The sequence below is a fragment of the Gavia stellata genome, chromosome 1, assembly GCF_030936135.1.
Source record: "Gavia stellata isolate bGavSte3 chromosome 1, bGavSte3.hap2, whole genome shotgun sequence".
Classification (NCBI taxonomy): Eukaryota; Metazoa; Chordata; class Aves; order Gaviiformes; family Gaviidae; genus Gavia; species Gavia stellata.
Genome location: NC_082594.1, coordinates 27,791,578 through 27,810,108, shown reverse-complemented (window position 1 = coordinate 27,810,108; position 18,531 = coordinate 27,791,578). Strand labels below are relative to the sequence as shown.

Sequence of the window (18,531 nt, the reverse complement as noted above, 5' to 3'; positions counted from 1 at the left end):
ACCTTCTGCTGCAAAAGCAAACAAAAACATATGCTTGGATTTGTTACTGCTGAAGGACACTAGTTAGCCTGAATTGTACTGTTTTCAACAATTAACACCAGGCACACATATTAAAAAGCTATTGTTAAATCCTGATCAGTAATTTAAAAAAAAAAAAAAATCTATGCAGTATTGACTTCTACATAAATTTGTATAAAGAAAGATTTTTAAGGGATTTTTTTAAGGAAAGTGAGAGAGAAGAACTGTGTTATGTTTCTAACTCTGAATAGGGAATAAGGGAAGTGTGTGTTACAGCAGCTTCTCAAGTAGAAGATACTGCCGTAACACTTGTTACAGAAGAACCATGTTATTCCTGTTAATTGACTACATCAATGGTATGTTCTTAATTTATTTAGTATCTGCTGCTCCAGCCTGTCAGACAGAGATACATTTCGATCAGTGTGGTCTATAGGGATTGCACAAGATTAAGAGATTTGTTTTGGCCATTGAAATCAAGATGACCTCTCCCATGCAAATCAAAGAATGATAGCCATTAACACTGGCAAATATTCTTACAGCTCTTCCAGTTGATCTCTGAAGTGTATTTATTTTTTTTCTTTAAGCTGGGTGACCACTGGCCAAGTTTTGGTAGCTTAAAACAAAAAGCCAAATTCAAAAAAACCAAAACAACAAATAAAATACCCCCAAAACAACAAATAAAAAACCCCAAAACAACATACAGGAATTCTAAAAGACCTAGTTTTCTCTTGGATATCTATACAGTTAGTAGGAAATAACATGACAAACACTTCTCTCTCTAGTTCTTTTCTAAGCTTTCACACAATAGTTTGCATGCTGATCACTAGCAGAGCAATAGCTATAACATTCCAGCAATGCTGCGGAGAAGGCTTCTTACCAATATATACAGAGAAGTACTTTCTTTCAGCTGCTGAGGATCTGTTTTTTGCCTGAGACTTGTTAACAGATGTTAAAAATATCAGACACACAAAAGTAAAAAAAAAAAATTGTAAATATTAAGTGTGCAATAAGATCTAAATTTAAGATAGCATGGGAGGAAGTACAAGATTGTACAGCATTGCTGCAAATGGCTTCTCAGATTTAAAAAAATCCTCCATTACAGTCATCTGTTTTATTTAGGGTAGGAGGGATAATGCTAGCTTCATCTCAGCCCCGTGGAATACCATAAATATTGTTATGACTATTTGTAACATGTTGTTTTTTTCCTATGTCACAGACCCATCTATCACAGAGCTCACTAAATTAATTGAAGGGGAACCTGAGTTCAAAATAGTCAGGGAAGGGGAGACAATAACTAAAGTGATTCATGGAGGTTGGTATGCTTTCAGCAACTCAATTTGTATTAGCTAAAAATTGAAACATTCGCTATTCCCAGTCAGTTTCTACTTTATGTAGGTGATTCATGTGATATGTTAGACAACTGTTCTGTTTTTAACAAGACCTTCTGGAAGTATTACAGTTTTATTGCTTCATTTCATTCTCACTTCTCAGGCATTTCAAAAAATTGGGATTTTTGCCTAGCTGTGTCCCATAGCTACAGTGTTAGAAATGCTCTGCATGCTGATAGAACATCTGTCTCAGCTGAGTATTATTTGCTCGTTGTTGTCCTGCAATCAAAAATGCAGTACATGATTCTGTGATAGAAAGGCAATTTTATCAGACAGAGAGGTAAACTTTGCCTTCTGCTTTGGTAGGGACATTGAGGAGTTCACATATGGGGTTCTTTTAAAGGAAAAAGAGCCATCCCAAATTGGAGGAAACTTAGTTCCTTGTCTCCTCAGAACAATTTTATTTTTTATAAAATATGCTATGTTATTTCCTTGTATGCTTCAGTAAGTTTCAGCGTCTCAAAATCAGCACTTGTAACACTGTTCATCACTTGATTAATGTCTTCAATTTAAAAATCCCTGTAGAACCGATTATTAAAACATACACCAAAATCATTGATGGGCGACCTGTGGAAGTGACAGAGAAAAAAGTAACAGAAGAAAGAATTATTCAAGGTAAATTATGCTGAGCTATTCATACGTAGTAAAGTTCACCATTACATACAAAAGTAACACATCTTAAGTTCTGTCCTAATGCCTAAACTGCATTTCCTGGAGAGATGAATTTTCCCTAATGCTTCCCACTGTCTATGTATGGCTCAAATTCTGGCTGTGTGTGCTACATACACATATACAGAAATGGCATCAATATTTTAATAGCATGCAAAACAATGAAAACTTGTCTTTTTTTTTTTATGTATTTGCAAAGTGTCTGCTTTTGCAAACTTCTTGCTACCATTTTAGGACAAGACTGCTTTTATTGCTTTTTTTTTTTTAGTCTGGCTTGCTTTAGAAAGACTTTTTATTTTTGTGTGAACTTTTGAGTTGTATATCTCCCAGTAGGTTTCGTTTGACCAAAGGTAGACCTTCAGTGTGTAGATATCTACTTTTGCCTGTCATCCCAGGCTCCCTTGACAATCATTTCAGAAAAAGAACTTCCCTGTTTCTCTGTAAGGAGGGGCCTTGATTGATCTGACATCCACAAGTTAGACATTTGTATTCAGCCAATATAAGATAAAATTAATGTGCATCTGTGTCCCTTGATCTTCTTCCACAGTAACTTTCAAACTCTTCAGCCAATTTCAATTATATTTGGCCTACTACAGAGGTATTTCTTTAAAAACCCTAGAAACTTCACAGAAATTGAAAAGTGGAATGAGGTATATTTAAGCAGTCACAAGTTCTCTGCTAACACATTTTGATCCCCTTGGTTAAATATCAGTTTGAATGCTGCCATTAAAATTCTGTCTGCCACAGCAGGGGTAAGGGAAAGGCAGTGTTATAGGAAGATATTGACTTAGCAGAAAGTCTTAATGTTCAGTTTATTTAGAAAATCTTAAAATTCAATTTTTGAATTTGAATTCATTCAAGCAAGAGAGAAATAAAGAACCAGACTTAAGTTATTCTCATACAACTATCTACTGCATTGAAAATAACTGAATGAAAAACCTTGGTGGTTTCTGAATAAACCTGGGACTATTTTTCAACACAAAATTTCTGGGGGAGAAAATAAAATACCATTTTCTCCTTTCTCAATTTCAAGTTTCACTAAAATCCCATATAAAATGGTCAATATAATGTAAAATGCCAAAGTTTCAGGCCTGATATTTCCTTCTCTTCGCCCTGCAGTAGAAACTGATAAAGAATCTCAAACGTTAAGCTCTCAAATGATTCATAGCAGTAATAAAAGCAACATCTATTTACAACAGTGGATCCAGACACTTTTTGCTCTTAGGAAGTATCTGATCTATGACCTAATACAACAAAGTGTTTAAAACTGTGCCTTTAAGAACATGAGCAGATATTTGTTATAAGTGTGTTAAATTTGTCTAAGTACTTTCCTGAATAGCTCGAAATACTATTTGTAACCCTCTTTCAGTTTAATTTGGGACACAGTGAAAGATAAATGATCATAAAAGCAGATTAAAGCATGATAACTATGGAACCATCCTAAGTGTTAAATAGGAAAAAATAACTTAAAAGGCAGTCTTGTTACATCTGATTAAAGTCACTGTCTTAAACATCTTTTTTCCAGGTCCTGAAATAAAATATACCAGAATTACTGCAGGTGGTTCAGACAATGAAGAAAAGTTAAAGAAATTTCTTGAAGAAGGTTAGTATCTTTGTTTTCTTTCCTTCCTTTAAAAAAAAAAAATAATTAAAAATTATATTACTGGAGTAATTATTCCATGTTTTCAACAAAGGTGCTCATACTGCAAAGGCATACCCAGAGATTAAACCTCAGAACCTGACAAATGTCCAAATCTAACGTTCTGGTTTGACTCTCTGATCTTTATATTTCAGTCAGCTCCAGAGTTCAGACTGCCTGGGTCTAATAGATATTATGCTATGTTTGTCATAAAATATGGTATTTTCAGTGTTTACATGGAATTTAATATCATAACAGAATTCAGTAATATGCTGTTATAGGATTGTCAAATGTTTTCTGTAAATCAATATTTTGCCATAACCTGTATCCTATCAGAGGTTACCAAGGTGACCAAATTTATTGAAGGTGATGGTCATTTACTTGAAGATGAAGAAATCAAAAGACTTCTGCAGGGAGGTAATTCGGTGTATTGCAACTAACATTTTTGCAACAGGTTATGATAACTGAAACCCCTCTCAGATAAGCTGATCTCAACATTTTAAAGACTGACCTAACAGAAGTGTAATTTTAATGGGAGAAAAAATAGAATGCCATATATGAAGTGCCAGATGTCTGTGAAATGGAAATAAGTACCAAAGTTTTATTAATTAATTTTTTTATTGTATTGATCATGAAAAAAAAGAATTCTTTGGCTTTTTTCAGTCTTTAAAAAGTTATCTAATCAAAACTCAGGGGAGCAATGAAGATTTATTCCACTATCTCTGTACTCTTTTTCAGCAAATTTAAATCTGTGAAAAACACTTATGAAGTGGAAAGTATTGTAATAGGCCAAATTCATCTTACTTATCAGTTCTTCAGAAATGAATATTCATTGCCCTCAAGTTAATAATTAAAGGCATGTTTAGCATCCTTCTTTCAATGCTTACAGGTGATGGATATCAAGGCATTAACTTTAATTCTCTTCAAATATAGCATTCCAAGGAATGGTTTTCTTTCCTTCTTGCTCTCTTAATTCTAACAGTTTTGGCAATATATAACCAGTAGCTGTAGAAAACTGGTAAAAGAACTTGTGCTTATGAAATTAATCTTTATCTATGAATTTGGAATGTTGTCTGCTTAATGTAGATTAGAAAAACTATCTATAATAGCAATGGGGAATAAAAAAAGAGAATTCAAGTGTTGTTTTTAAGGTAAATATTAGTGTAAACCCAAGTCAGAAGCTCAAAAATATGTATGGCTGTTTCTCTTGGCATAAATTAACTGCATCCACTTCATTTTATGTCCCCTTTTTAGTAAGTTACAAACTTTAATACCAGTGAAGTAGCTTACAGCTAGCTGTAGTCCTTCAAAAGCACTAGTCTGTGGATGTGACTTAAACTTCAGTTAAGTAAAAAATTTAGTGATGGCTGAACAGCTGAACAGCTTTCCACCAAACAAAACCATGCTAATTGATAATACAGCTAGTCTTAGAGAAAATCCAGGGTATGGCTATGAATACTGTTGACCATATTTCCTTCTTCTGTTTCAATCCTCTACACCTTGATTTTACAGATCTAAGCCAGGATTTGCCTATAATCATTGGAGAGAAATAGAAACTTCCAAAGGGTTTTTCATCTTAATCTATCTTAAGTGCCTCAGCTATGTGAAAAGAGTTGCTCTCTGGAGATGCCCATTTCAGTGTTAAATATTTAAAAAAAAAGTTGAAAATGAAAGAAATTATAGCAATAAAATCCCTCCATAGACTGGATTATGTTCTATTGGTGTCAACCATTCAATAAAGAGCGGGATCAAACTCTATCTGTAGAACTGTTCAAAATTCTGGTGACAGGTCTGATGCCAGAATATAACAATTACAATTGTAATTGTAATCATCTTCACTTACAGAGGTATACAATTAAATAGACATAACCTGTAGAGATAAATCTTACAGTGATCCTATAGGTGTTTGGAAAGAAGATACATAGTTTGTAGTAAATTTGGAAAAGACAATATTGTCTCTTGAATTCTTGCTATTTTTCCTTGCTATTATATGTTAGTTTGCATAAGCATCCTGCTTTACAGAATGGACCAAATAGGCAGATTTGTCTCTTGTTTTAATTTGGTTTTTCTCTATCTTTTCCATGATTTATCCAGTCAGCTACCCGTGTCTGCCATGATAATACCTTACCATATGTTTAGCCAATAAAAGTGGATATACATGCTGCTTTACGCCTGTTGTTGATAATGGTGATAATACTTTATGGCCCTCTGGTCTACATCAAATTACTTCTGTTCTACTGAAAATTTCCTAAGCATTTAAATCTGAGTCCAGTCACAAATGAATGCATTACTGTCTAAAGCAAAAGAATGATTTCATATGAGCTGTAATTCTACTCATACAATATCCAGCACTGCTTATTACAGTTGGCAGTCTTTGCTGAAACAAAATTTCAAGCCAAGATTGCAATGAATGACTCTTAGCCCTAGAGAAGGAATCACCTGTGGCAGGGCCAAGGAAATCAGCAGGACCTTATGGCATGAATAACATGGTGGCCTGCATATACCTACACCCCCAAAATGATATTGTTTCCACTGAAGGCTCCTTGCATATGGAAAAATGCTATGATGTATTTAACTCATTTGTTTTTGATACTTATCGTAGCTGGAACTGAGTACACCAAGGTTACTAAGGTAATTGAGGGAGAGCCACAGATTATCGAGAGAGAAATCAAGAAAGTCCATCTGGAAGGTTAGTTTGTCTAAAAATCCAGTATCACTAAGACCTGCTTTGTCTGAAGTGATCATTCCAGGTGGGGTTTTGTAGTATATATTCACAAATATTACTTCGGTTTGAAGCCAGTATTTTAGCAAGAAGAGTTTTATAATTGTTTTGGAAAAGAATTCTTTCACTGATATTGCAGAGAAAAATATTGAGGCTTATCTTGTGGCTAAAAGTAACTAAAAGATTTGGCAAGCATAGCAGACAAGAGGAAATGTCTAACCACAAAGCTTAGGTAAAACACTTGAAGGGACACGCACCATAAGAATTGCCTTTTCTCTAAGCAGCACATCCAGAAGAAGACCACGTGAGTTGTTTTTAACTTGAGTTATTTCCTCTCAGTGTTAATGTGATCTGCTGATGTGAGGGGTTCTCAACTTGGTGAAGGGGCAGTGGGTAGGGTGGAGGGAATATAACTTCTGGTGTTGAATAAATATCTCACAGGGTCTTGGAATTTCTTTACCCTTATCCTGTTGTTAAATGAGGGAAGCTTTTGGGTTGGAAAAAGCTGAATGGTGTTGAGGTCCAAAATGGATCTCTTAAAGGAGCCAAATACAATTCAGCCTGGCTTTGTACCAGGAATTTGTTCTTCAAGGTTAACAGTCATTTTTTAATGATCTTCATTCAAAGTTAAGAAGTAGCTTGTTTAGAGTTTCTTTTGGTTTTGTATGTATGTCCTTTTCCAATTCTAATTCTAATAATGCAGAATAAGTTATTCTGTCAGCCTTTGAACTAAATTTGTAGGATAGTGGAGAATGAAGTTCAATAAATATGTTTCTACTTTTTAAATTTTGAAGTCTATGCTAAATACTGAAGGTATACTGTAGTGTTTGTATAACTCAATATTGGGTAGTATGCAGGTAAGTCAACTGTTGCCTGAAAATGACAGACAGGTGTGACCTTCGACCATGAGGTTTACCTGAAAGCATAATTGTATGGACAGCATGTAGGTATGGAAAGCATACTTTGGATGGACCATGTTCTATCCTTGTCAGGGCAGTGCAGAGCTTGAAATTTTCTATCAAGTTGGTGCAGATCCCCAGTGTTTAGTCTCAGCTGTAATGAGGTGAAGCCTGTATCTCAGGGCTATGCATTTATATACTCTGTACTTCAGGATGAAAAGGCAACTGACTGCAGCTGGTTAAGCGACAATGCAAGTACTTCATGGTCATAAAGAAGGAAAAGTACCACAGTAACATTTCTGTGACAGTAACAGAAGAATTATCTCTTCTGCTTGTGAAATGTTTTTCCTCCCAGTGAGGACACATCTGATTTAAAAAATGTCTGAAGGTTTGATGAGAAAGAGGAAAATGTGTTCATAGTTTCACTGAGCCAGTATTTTGGAAAGCAGATGTATCTGCTAATGAGGGTGATACCTATTCAATATCCCTTGCTTTACTCTACTCTTTAAAACAAAAGTCTCTGAAAAAATTAACTGAACTCTAAATGTGGAATTATACTGTGGACTTACAATGCAGTTACACATCAAGCCCCAACCACAGCTGGAAATACGGCCAACATCTTGTGATGGTTGAGTTTCAAGCATATAACTTATAAATAATTCCTGAAGTAATGTCAATACAGCAGACCTGGACGTCCTCTGCCAAAAGCTGAGACTGAACCCTGGACTGTACATTAACCTGAGCTTGTACATCACTGACAGTGTCGGATGGTGTTTGCTGAATGAAGAGGATGGGCAAAATGTCCTGGCACCTACATACATCATCTAACCATCTGTAGGAGATCAGTATGAATAATGGATTCATTCATACTGTTAAAATGTAAAAATGTTAAATGTTAAAATAATTTTGAAATGTTGGTAAGATTTGATGAATGACTGCACATGATAGAAATGTGTGAATTGTATTATAAGCATTCATGTTCCAGGTGACCAAGTCAACATGCTAATGGGACAAAATTCTTAATTTGCTGAAAACCTTACAGAACAAACTTCGCAAGTCAGCAATGGGTTTCCAACATATCTAATGAGTTTTAATTCAAAGGCTCTTATAAATAACTTCTGACTGCAACATTTCTGTTTTCTAGAAGCACCTGTACGGAAAGTACAACCAACCAGGAGGACACAAGGTAAATGCAAAACATATATTTAAACATTTTAACATGCATCAAATATTATTCTCAGTTACATTAAAAGTCAGGAGTGAAAAAAATACCCTTAAGAAAACAGAGTTTGAAAGGAAAAGCTTGCATTTATGCTCTTAAAAAAAGAAATTTTAACAAAGTTTGGTATTGTTAATTACTGGGTTTCTAGATTTTTTATTTCTTATATATATACTTCTATCTGAAAACAGCTTAGAGTATGTGCTTTGGTCAAACAGTGTTTCAGATTAGAATAAAGCCGTCAAAGTGAGATCTGACTCTGGAGTCTAACACTGTGAAAATGGCACTGTGGGATTCCCCAACATGGGATTTGTAACTCACTGTTTCTACATTATTTTGATCAATTAAGAAGCTCAGAGATCATCGTAATTTCCTAGCTGCCAGCACAGGAGTCAAAGATTCAGCATCAGGCTTCATCTTTCCTCTTCACTTGTCTGTTTCACAAGTAAATAAAATATATAGTGTAAATAGATATAATTACAGGTAATAATTATTGCTCTTTTTCCATTTTTCCCAGGGGGAACAGCAAGAAGGAGGACAAGACTAGCTTTTCCCTAAAAGCTTTCCAAGATAGAATCCACAGAATTGCAAATAAACAGCATGGTCTTTGAGAGGAAAAGAAACTGTTTTTAAAAAAGTGAGAACATTACAAAACAACATTGTTTCGATAATTTAATGTAAACTGAACCATGAATCCACAAAAAGATGTGAAGCTGCAGATACTCACTGCTAGCACAGTGCTCACTAGGAGGAGTAGTCCATTGGAGGTGCTCTAACTGCTCTTGATAGTGAGCACTACGCAGGGTGGGATCCTGGAACTGCTGAAGACCATCAACTTCTGTAGAACCAGGATTCCTTCTTATGCTGGCTAGTAAGTGTTTGCAGGATTGGATTCAAAAAGAGCAGGGAACAATACAGAGTGTATTTTTTTATTATTATTATTTCCACTAAATAAGAAATATAAATGAAATTAGATAATTTCTAGAAAAAAATCACTTCAGGTGACTTTTAGAGTAATCTAAGGAAATACGAGATTTTAATGTAGCACTTTTGGTTCAGTAGTATTGTATACTTTTTATAAGTCAAAACTGATCATGTGTTTAATGTCATAATGACACCAGTAATGTTACCTTTTCTAAACAAACAAATATGCCTTATATTAAATGTATCCTTGTTTTTGTTCTACATTGCATATCCAAATGCCTTCTAGGAACATGGTTAATGGAAGCTCTTGAAAAAAAAGCAAACATTATGAGCTTCTTGAAATGTATTTGAGATCATGTTGACTTCTTTGTTTATAAGAAAAATCATTGCCATTAAAGGAATCCTGTACCAATACATATAGTGAGATTCTTAAGTGTTTTCCCACTTTTCCCTAAATATGTCTTCCGATTATTAAAGTGGACTATAAAAGGGATAAATAAAATGCATGCAAACAGTTAACTCAGCATGGAAAAAGGTTTTACAAAAATGAAGCTAGGTCTGAAAGCTTTAATATTAAAACATGCTTTGCTAATGTCTGGTACTAATGTGGAGTTGTCTGTAAATTATGTCAGTTTTATAACTCTAGTTTTGGACTCATAAAAGTTGATTGCCTTTATTAAGAAAAGTTGGAAAACAATTACTCATGGAGTAGAAAAAGCGTGTTCGAAGTGCCTTAATTCCGCAGACCAAAGTTTCAGAGGAGTTATCTAATGTGCTTTTATACTTCTGTTTTGAAACAAATACTCAATAAAGAATTTGGCTGAACTGTGCTTGCTTTCATTTGTAAATATTTTTTTGAATAGTAAAGCAAATTCTAAATGTTCTTAAGCTTTTAGTGTAGTTTTTAGTCAAAAAATATGCCTTCATAGAAGCAAGCTGATGCTTCCCTTTTTCACTTAGCACATGGTAATGCACTTAAACTGCACCACTCTCCTTAAACACAATTAAAAACCCTCCCTAATTCCATAATCATGTACCACCATCACCACTCCCAGATGGTAAAGCGATCTGAGCATGGATCAGCCCCTTACTGGGCTGTCAGACTCTCAATAAAGTGACCTCAGTATCCACTATCATAGTGCTTCGGTGGAAGGACAGCTTTTAACCCTGGTAAGAGCTAGACAGCTTTTAGGTGAGAATGAGAGCTCTTAGGACTGCCTAGAGGGTGAACTGAAGCTGCCATCTTTCCCTGGGGTCTTTGACTGTCAGTAAATCATTAACTTTAATCTGCTATCTTCACTGCTGTGTCACCATGAGCTGTCAGTCAAGTAAGATTTTAAAGGACAATAATTATGTTAAGGGAGGAATGTGTCCGTGCTTTCCTCTCCCAAAAAAGAGTAGGAGATGGGGAAGAAAACGGAATGCAACCGGCAGATAAAGTATGTACAGGAACTGGGGAGGAAGCAGAAGGAGGCAAGAAAACTGATTAAAACCTATCCTGTGGTTTTTACTTTTTTAACGTTTTTTAACTTTTTTAACATTTTTAACTTTTCAAGTGGGAATAAATTTGTAACATACTATTTTGGTATATTTTCTGCTTTGATAACATTCTAAAGCCTCTGGTAGTCACTAAAATACCTTTCTGTACTTCACCATTCATTAACATAATCCGTGTGAAATACAGCAATAAATAAAGGGCACTCCTCCATGAACACGTTTTCCCCTGATACATTCTGTCCTTCTGAGTCCTTCCTTGACCACAGAAGGTATCCGCCCAGCTGTACTGTACACTGACATCTCTTTTGATGGAGTGTTTTTTTCAATTTATCTGAAGAAGAATACTTGCACAACCCAATGTAGAAAGAAAATCAACCTGTTCTTTTTAATTGCTTTTCATATAGTTAGTCATTCAGAATGGGCAGTCTTTTACCAAAAGAGCAGATTGGAGAACTTTTGTGATTACGACTCCTCCCACCCTGTTTATCTATTTCCCCTCACCTTATAGTAATTTAAACTAATGTAACGTAATGTAGTTAAACAAGGGATTAGCACACTACCAAGTCAGAATGCTTACTAATAATAGAGAACTCATTCTTTTCTTTGGTGTTTCCTTATAATCTCTTGGGGATTTATAAGCAGGAATGCCCAGTTGAGTTGGTGATGGAATCCTCAAAGTGTTTTCTCTGCTTACTTTGGTATCCTGTATGAAAAACTGATACCAAAGAATTTGTAACTGACAGTGCTCTCATATCTGTCAGTTTTGCCAGCAGTAGGTGCACATAAGTGATCTATAAGATCACTAAATATTCATGCTTGCTTTAAAATGAAATTTTAGAATTACACATTTAATTGTTACCTTGTGATTTTCTGGAAACTAGGATTTGTATCTACATGTTTTTCTTTGTGATGTAGGAGGGTGAATATTCATGAATATTCATAATTTGGCAAGTATTGAACAGAGGAGACCATGGTGAATGTTTTTCATATATTTGATAAGATGAAAAAAAGTGGAAGCTACAAAGCAGAGACATTAAGGTGCATGACAAAACTGCCCTGGAATTAGCAATACTTCACATTTAAATATCACCATATACTTAATTCTTCATCTTTGTTCTTCATTATCAAGACCTTCATTGTCTGTATTTGTCAGACTCATAAAAATTGTGCTCTCATCTCCATTCATTTAACCTATGCCATATAAGCAATAATAGAGCGGGAGAGGACGAATAGAGGGCATTGAGGTATATCTGCATTGATACCCATGAGAGAAAGGCAATCATAATGTCCGTACCCCAAAGCTATGATAATACAGGGATCACCCATAGGCCACTAGAACAGAGTGGCTTCAAATTGTGACAGTCCACAAAACGGATATCCTCATAGTAGCAACCCCTGGGTTGATGGAGAAGGACCTCGAAATTGTCACAGCAATAAACTCTTTTTCAGTGTCTCTGAAAGAATTCAACCACAAAACTGGTAAATGGAAAGGAAGCCTGAAGGAGTAAAAAAGTTGTTGCCAGGGTTGAGATTGAGGAGTGAAGGTTTCAACAAAGAAAGCTTTTCAGGTAAAGCTAAAGCTGAGGTGCAGACCAATGCTTATACAACAAATATGTCAGAGGAGAAGACTGAAAACTTAAGAAGCATCTTATGACCATAATTACTGTTGGAGGACACTTGAGAGGTGAGCAAATACCTGACCTAGCAATGGCAGAAAATAGGCCTTCTTCTAGATCACTGAAAATGCTTTTTTTGAATATAAAATGGTCACTTCTGTCCTCTCTTCTTCTTTCTTTCATCTCCCATGTGAAGTGACCAGCAAGGATGCCTGAACACTACTTTGGCATGGATCTATGTGGTCAAAACATTCCTAAATTGGTCCTCTGAGCTTTGCAGTCATGTTAACTCTGCTTAGTTTAATACATATAAAGCCTGCTTCCCAAATTTGCCTGTAATGAAGAACAAGACAAAATAACTAAAATATATTTCTTCAAAACAAAGCTTTGTTTATTCTTTCCCTTAAAGGTGAAAAGTAAATGGATCAAAGGTATAAAATAAAATACCCTTAAAAGCAGCACCACAAATCATATGGTGTTTCATATAGATTTCTGTCTTCTGTGTTCAATACCCCTTCGCCAAATTGATCTGAAATTTCCTAAGAGGTCCAGAATTTAATAGATGACTGACATCCACGTAGAAATTTTCCCATACTCTTATACACATTCCCATCAGTGTACCCTCACCCATGATGACAAGACCAATGAAACAAGGCCTAAAAAAGCAGAAAAATATATTCTTAATAATGTTTGATTCTTTCTTTACATAATTCAGCAAAAAGTTTCACCCAGACCTATTTCTCCCTCTCTAGTTCAAACAAGAGCACTGTACTGTATAGCCTGGTTTCTGCATCACATGGGTGTCAGCCTTAAGCTGCTTTTACTACCTTTTCCTTTCAGGGTTCACATTTTTAAGCTTAAATAATGTTCTGTTAATCTTGGTACTGTCTGAGGAGAGTAAATATTTCTGTCATCTCTATAGACACCAGGCTTTTGGTTTTACCTTGCTTTCTTACCTTTTTCTTGTTTCTTCGAAGATACTTAGAATTACTTGTGGTGGCACCTCGGTCCTCTGACCATGGACCACTCACACAACAGATTCTTGACACAACTGTAGGAGCTCCAGTAGTAAAGGCACATGTGATATTTGTAAAAAACCAAACAGAACAAAACTCTCCATTACTTTAAATCAGCCCCAAGAAATATATCCAAAAATTTACAAAATTGAAAAATGTCAATGATGTTGAATTTTTTTTTTAAAGTCAACAGGAAAAATGCTATCTGTGATATTCTTCTACATGAAAAATTGAGTAGCTCTATTCATTAATGCATTTTAAATGCCTATTTCAGCTATGCACATTCAGTGTTGGCCTTCGTTTTTTTCTTTTTTTTACCAGGAACAATTTTCAAAAATGTTACTTTTAGAAAGATTAAACTGACATTTTATAAAGAAATATGGTTTACATTATCTTATGGACTTTGTGTTTCACATAAATGCCATTTGTTTTTTGAAATTAACTACACACCAAAAAAATGCAGCAGTTTGGGAAAACGTGACACAGAATGTTTTCAGGTTATTCATTAACTATAAGAAGGGACAAAATAAAAGATTTCTTATAACAAAACTGTGTAGTTACAGTTACGTTCTTCTTGCAGACTCTCTCAGAGTGGTTAACAAGTGTTGGTCAAACTGACAAAAAGTTATTCCTTTAACATTGCTACTAATTGCCAAACACTGTTTATTACTAGCAATAAAATTGGTTAAAACATACAAAAATCCATTTGTCTAATGATCTAATAAATAATAATAATAAATAATAAAAATAATAAAAAATCAAAGGCATTCTTTCCATTTTAGTACATGTGTTTTGAGATTAATTTTTAGTAAGAGGAGTATTAAATAGAAATTAAAATAGCTGTTCTCATGCTTGGAAAAGACAAGAAAATTAGTTACTTTTTTTAGTCAACAGATCCCCAAGCATCTTACAAAGAAAGTCAGCTTTGTTGTATCAGTTTTACAGATGGAGACAGTCACAGAAAAAACGAAATCCTCTCTTCTGGGTTCCAGTTCATTTCACCATTTTCCAGATCACACTTCTCTGGTTTCCTCATCACTAGCTAACACTTGAAATCAAAATGCCATAAAAAAATTGACAACTTGTTACTCTGATGGTGGTACTTTTTGTGATTTTATGAGAACAGCTATAATAATAGGACACTTGGTAGAGGTAACATGCCCCTTGATCTTCTGCCTCTGATCCATGTGGGTGCTCCATGGACAATGTTCAGACTGCCTGTCCTAGTGTCCTTGGCAGCAGATTATATCCTTTAACTGGACATATTGTCATCAGGCAGGCCTACATTTCCTCAAGTTCTTTGCCAATGGATGCCAGATAAATATTAGGTGCCTCCACATGTCACTCAAAGTGAGAAATATGTTCATATATATAAACTGGAGAGGCAAGGTGATACTATGGTAGCGTCAGAAGGCTCAACATAGGCAATACTACTGCATGGGAAGGGGACAGTGCCAGGCTAATATGTACAGTTGTGTCTATACTAGCAAACTAAACAGAGAGGGGAAACAAGCTGAACACTGATATTTGGTGATCCATGTTATTTAGTTGACAGTATGCTCCTTGGACTGGGTTTTGCCTATGACAACCAGGCAGTGCCTGGACATAGTTCAAGGGACAGTGAAGAGAAAAGACTGTTCCCAAGGAAGCATAGGCTAAGCCATCTTGATTTCAGCAGGGTGGGGAACTGAGCCCCATGGAGAGCCACAAATTGCCACTTTCCCCCACAGTCAAGAAATAGACCTTCATCTTTTTTATTGCCTAGTGTAAATGGTGTGTATAATACCAGTTTTGGGACCTATTCTGGGCCAGCTGGCCGCCTTCTGCCTCTATTGCTCTCCTTAATTCCCTGTTTTCAGTGTTTTACCCATATGGAAACTGAAATAGCCTTTCAGCCTTAAAAAAGATAGAAACTGGATAAGATCTTGTTTGTACTTCCTTCCCCACAACCATAGGTGCTCATCGCTCTCCATAGCCAAGTGGAGGAGCTGAGCAGAGTTGCTGTTTCAGGAAGGCCAAGGTGCATCTCTGCTTCTTGGCAAAGGAGTGGTAATATATTTTACAAATAAAATCCATCACCTTTGTTGACTACGAATGGAGATTAGGTTCCTCTCACCTAACATGGAGTGCCTACAATGTATATTTCTACATCTGAAGTAATTGCCGGCATTTCCCTCCAGTGTCAATGGCAGCCCCAGCACAGTCAATAGAATTTAGCAATTTAGGTTTATGTGAGCGAAAGTAAGCATCTGCTCCAGGGAAGAGGGATTGTAACCTAGACTATCTGAACATCCATTGCATAAAAAGGGGTGCTAAGGTGACGGGCTCAGACATGGACTACCCCTACATTGTAGCAGGTCTCTGTTGGATGAAAAATGTTCAATGAGTTTTAAGTCTGCAAATCAAGTTTCTTACATGCAAGATTCTTTCTTTTGTAGAAATAGCTATAAAAAGCTACCAGGTAAAATCAAATGGATAGTTTGATTCCTTTATAAAGACAATGGTGTGAAATCTTAAATAATGTCAGGACGAATTTTTTTTATCATTTCCATTTTGACAAATGGAAATGCAAGTGACTATCTTCAATGTAAACCTAGTATCCCTTTTCATGTCATTCATCTGTCAAAAGACCTAGAGTAGAATCACTGAATTAATGAATTCCACTTTTTGTCCACAAAGTATTTTAGTAAGATAATTGGTGGAAGCGGCAGTCCTGAGACGTAAATGTGTGTTCTGATCCATTCTTTTACTGTCTGAAGCTCAGAATTGCTAAATGCCAATCCCAGACAGAGAGTCTGAGTAGGGGTACAAAAGTCTAGGCACAGCTCAAATAAAAGAAAACCTGATTCCTTTGAGTGTTGAGCTGAAGAAATTACTGGTGATAGCATGAGATGTGCAGGGCCTCCTCTTTGTAATTGGGCCATGTGTGATGTAGAAAGTCTTTTTGAAGTTCATGATGGCACAGGGCTTCATGTTCAATTATTAAAGGAGGATTTGCCTCCGCTTCTCTTCTGCATAAACCACAAGCATGAAGATTTCAAAAGCTCACCTTCTCCTTTGTGTCACCTTTCTCCAAATGTATGTTTTTATAGCACTGCAAGAAAATGCAAGTATGAAAGTATAAAAGCTTGCCAACATTTGCTAAGGGTTGTTTTTTCAGTATAGCAATAACCTATTTTTGACATATGCAAAAACTTTCGCATCAGTATTTTACCTTTTTTTTAACCAGCACTAATTAAAAATTCAGTGGTATATGAGTTTTTTGTTTAACTGCTAGCACAGAAGAGGAAATATTAGCTACAGATTCTACATGGGGAGGAGAGTAATTCCTCATGGTGGAAGTATTTAGTAAAAGATCAGGATGACACTATATGATTAGGAGCTCAGCACATTATCGATTGAAAGGTAGCAGTACTTTTTATTCAGAGACTTTTCAGTCTCCTTTACAGCCATAGTAATTTATTCCTAATGTCATACTGGATTAAAATGCTTCTTTTCTTGCTGGTTTAACTGGCATCTTTTCAATACCACAGAGCTCAAGCTTTCTTTTAAGGATTTCTTCCTTGTTAAACAGAAGTAACCTCTACAATGGAACATGCAACTCAGAGGAATGGCATCAGCACTTACACTTTAGATCATAAAAGTTCACCCGTCCTCATGTGTTGGGTTTTGCATTCTTGCTTCACTTTCTGATCTGATGCATCTCTTGCCTGCTCAGATTTCTTGACTTTTGATTTTAATTTCCATATCTATACTGCTAAATAAACATAGAACTAGACTTTGCTCATGTATTTAGATCCAGTGGCATATGCAGTCTGCATCCACACTACACAGCACTTTGTCCTCAGCTTCTTTTACCAGCTGGTACCCCTGTGGTTTAATTTTCTTGGCAGGGTCTGGGGAGGAATGCCTTTTTTTCCCCTCCCTGCTTTAAAATGTGTGAAAAACATGGTGCTTTTGAGGATGTCTGTTTTAACATGACGCAGAATTTTTGCATTGTATGCACTGTGGTAAAGTGTACAGGAGTTAACTGAGAGTGCAAAGCCTGCTGGGGCTGGATTGGAGGAAGACAGAAAGCAAAACCTGTGCAGCTTTGTCTATGCTGTCTGTTGGAATATTTCCTGGCATCTGTTATTCACAGATTAATGCATGGAATTGGCTCAAAAAGTGCAAGCTGGCATGGGCCAAAACCATGCTATGGAGTGTTCTATCAGCAGAGTACTGTGTCCAGTACTTTGTCTCGTTCCCATATATTATTTATAGTATAGACGTAGCTATGGACTAGGATAGTTGGAATTCCCTCTTTATATACTGTACCTCATGTTTAACTACATCTGAGCCAGTGTAAATTAGGTGCTGCAATATTTGTATAGGTCTGGCATGCTCAAATATATGGGGGAAAAAAAAAAACAAAAAAAGAAAAAACTACTAGTTTCAGACATCCTTTTGTCAACTTCCCTGTTGTCTTTCTTTTTAATTTCCAATAATTAACTCTCTGGTAACAAATACGTGCGATTTACCTGTGTGAGAGGTTATCACTTTTATATACAAACCACATTGTTTAGGTTATTTGTAAAAAAAAAAATATAAACTTTACACTTCCCCTGGACATCATAGAATCACAGAATGGTTGAAGCTGGGAGGCATCTCTGGAGATCATCTGGTTCAACACCCCTGCCTAAGCAAGTGCAGCTAGAGCAAGTTGCTTGGGCCTGTGTCCAGTCAGATGTTGAGTATCTTGAAGAATGGAGGCTCCACAATCTCTCTGGAGAACCTCTGCCAGTGATTAACCACCTTCACAATAAAATTTTTTTCTTTTGTTTAAATTACATTTCTTGTATTTCAGTTTTTGCCCATTGCCTCTTGTCCTGTCATTGCTAACTTCTGAGAAGAGCCTGGCTCCGTCTTTGTTACACCTTCCTTT

At 35.9% G+C, this 18,531-nt stretch overlaps 1 protein-coding gene across 6 annotated transcripts in view; it reads left to right on the top strand.

Moving 5' to 3' along the window:
• The window catches only part of POSTN (periostin), a 37,981-nt gene extending 27,673 nt beyond the window's left edge, over positions 1-10,308 (top strand). For 2 of the 6 annotated variants that reach the window (XM_009814110.2, XM_059827021.1), the window contains 7 exons: positions 1,235-1,330; positions 1,932-2,021; positions 3,601-3,678; positions 4,051-4,131; positions 6,317-6,403; positions 8,480-8,521; positions 9,072-10,308. In XM_009814110.2, the coding sequence (XP_009812412.2) occupies positions 1,235-1,330; positions 1,932-2,021; positions 3,601-3,678; positions 4,051-4,131; positions 6,317-6,403; positions 8,480-8,521; positions 9,072-9,112 (515 nt within the window). In that variant the 3' untranslated portion in view covers positions 9,113-10,308. Of the gene's footprint in view, positions 1-1,234; positions 1,331-1,931; positions 2,022-3,600; positions 3,679-4,050; positions 4,132-6,316; positions 6,850-8,479; positions 8,522-9,071 lie in introns of those variants that run through there. The other 4 variants (XM_059827049.1, XM_059827035.1, XM_059827056.1 and 1 more) reach the window with 2 other exon arrangements.
• The last annotated feature ends 8,223 nt before the right edge of the window (positions 10,309-18,531 follow it).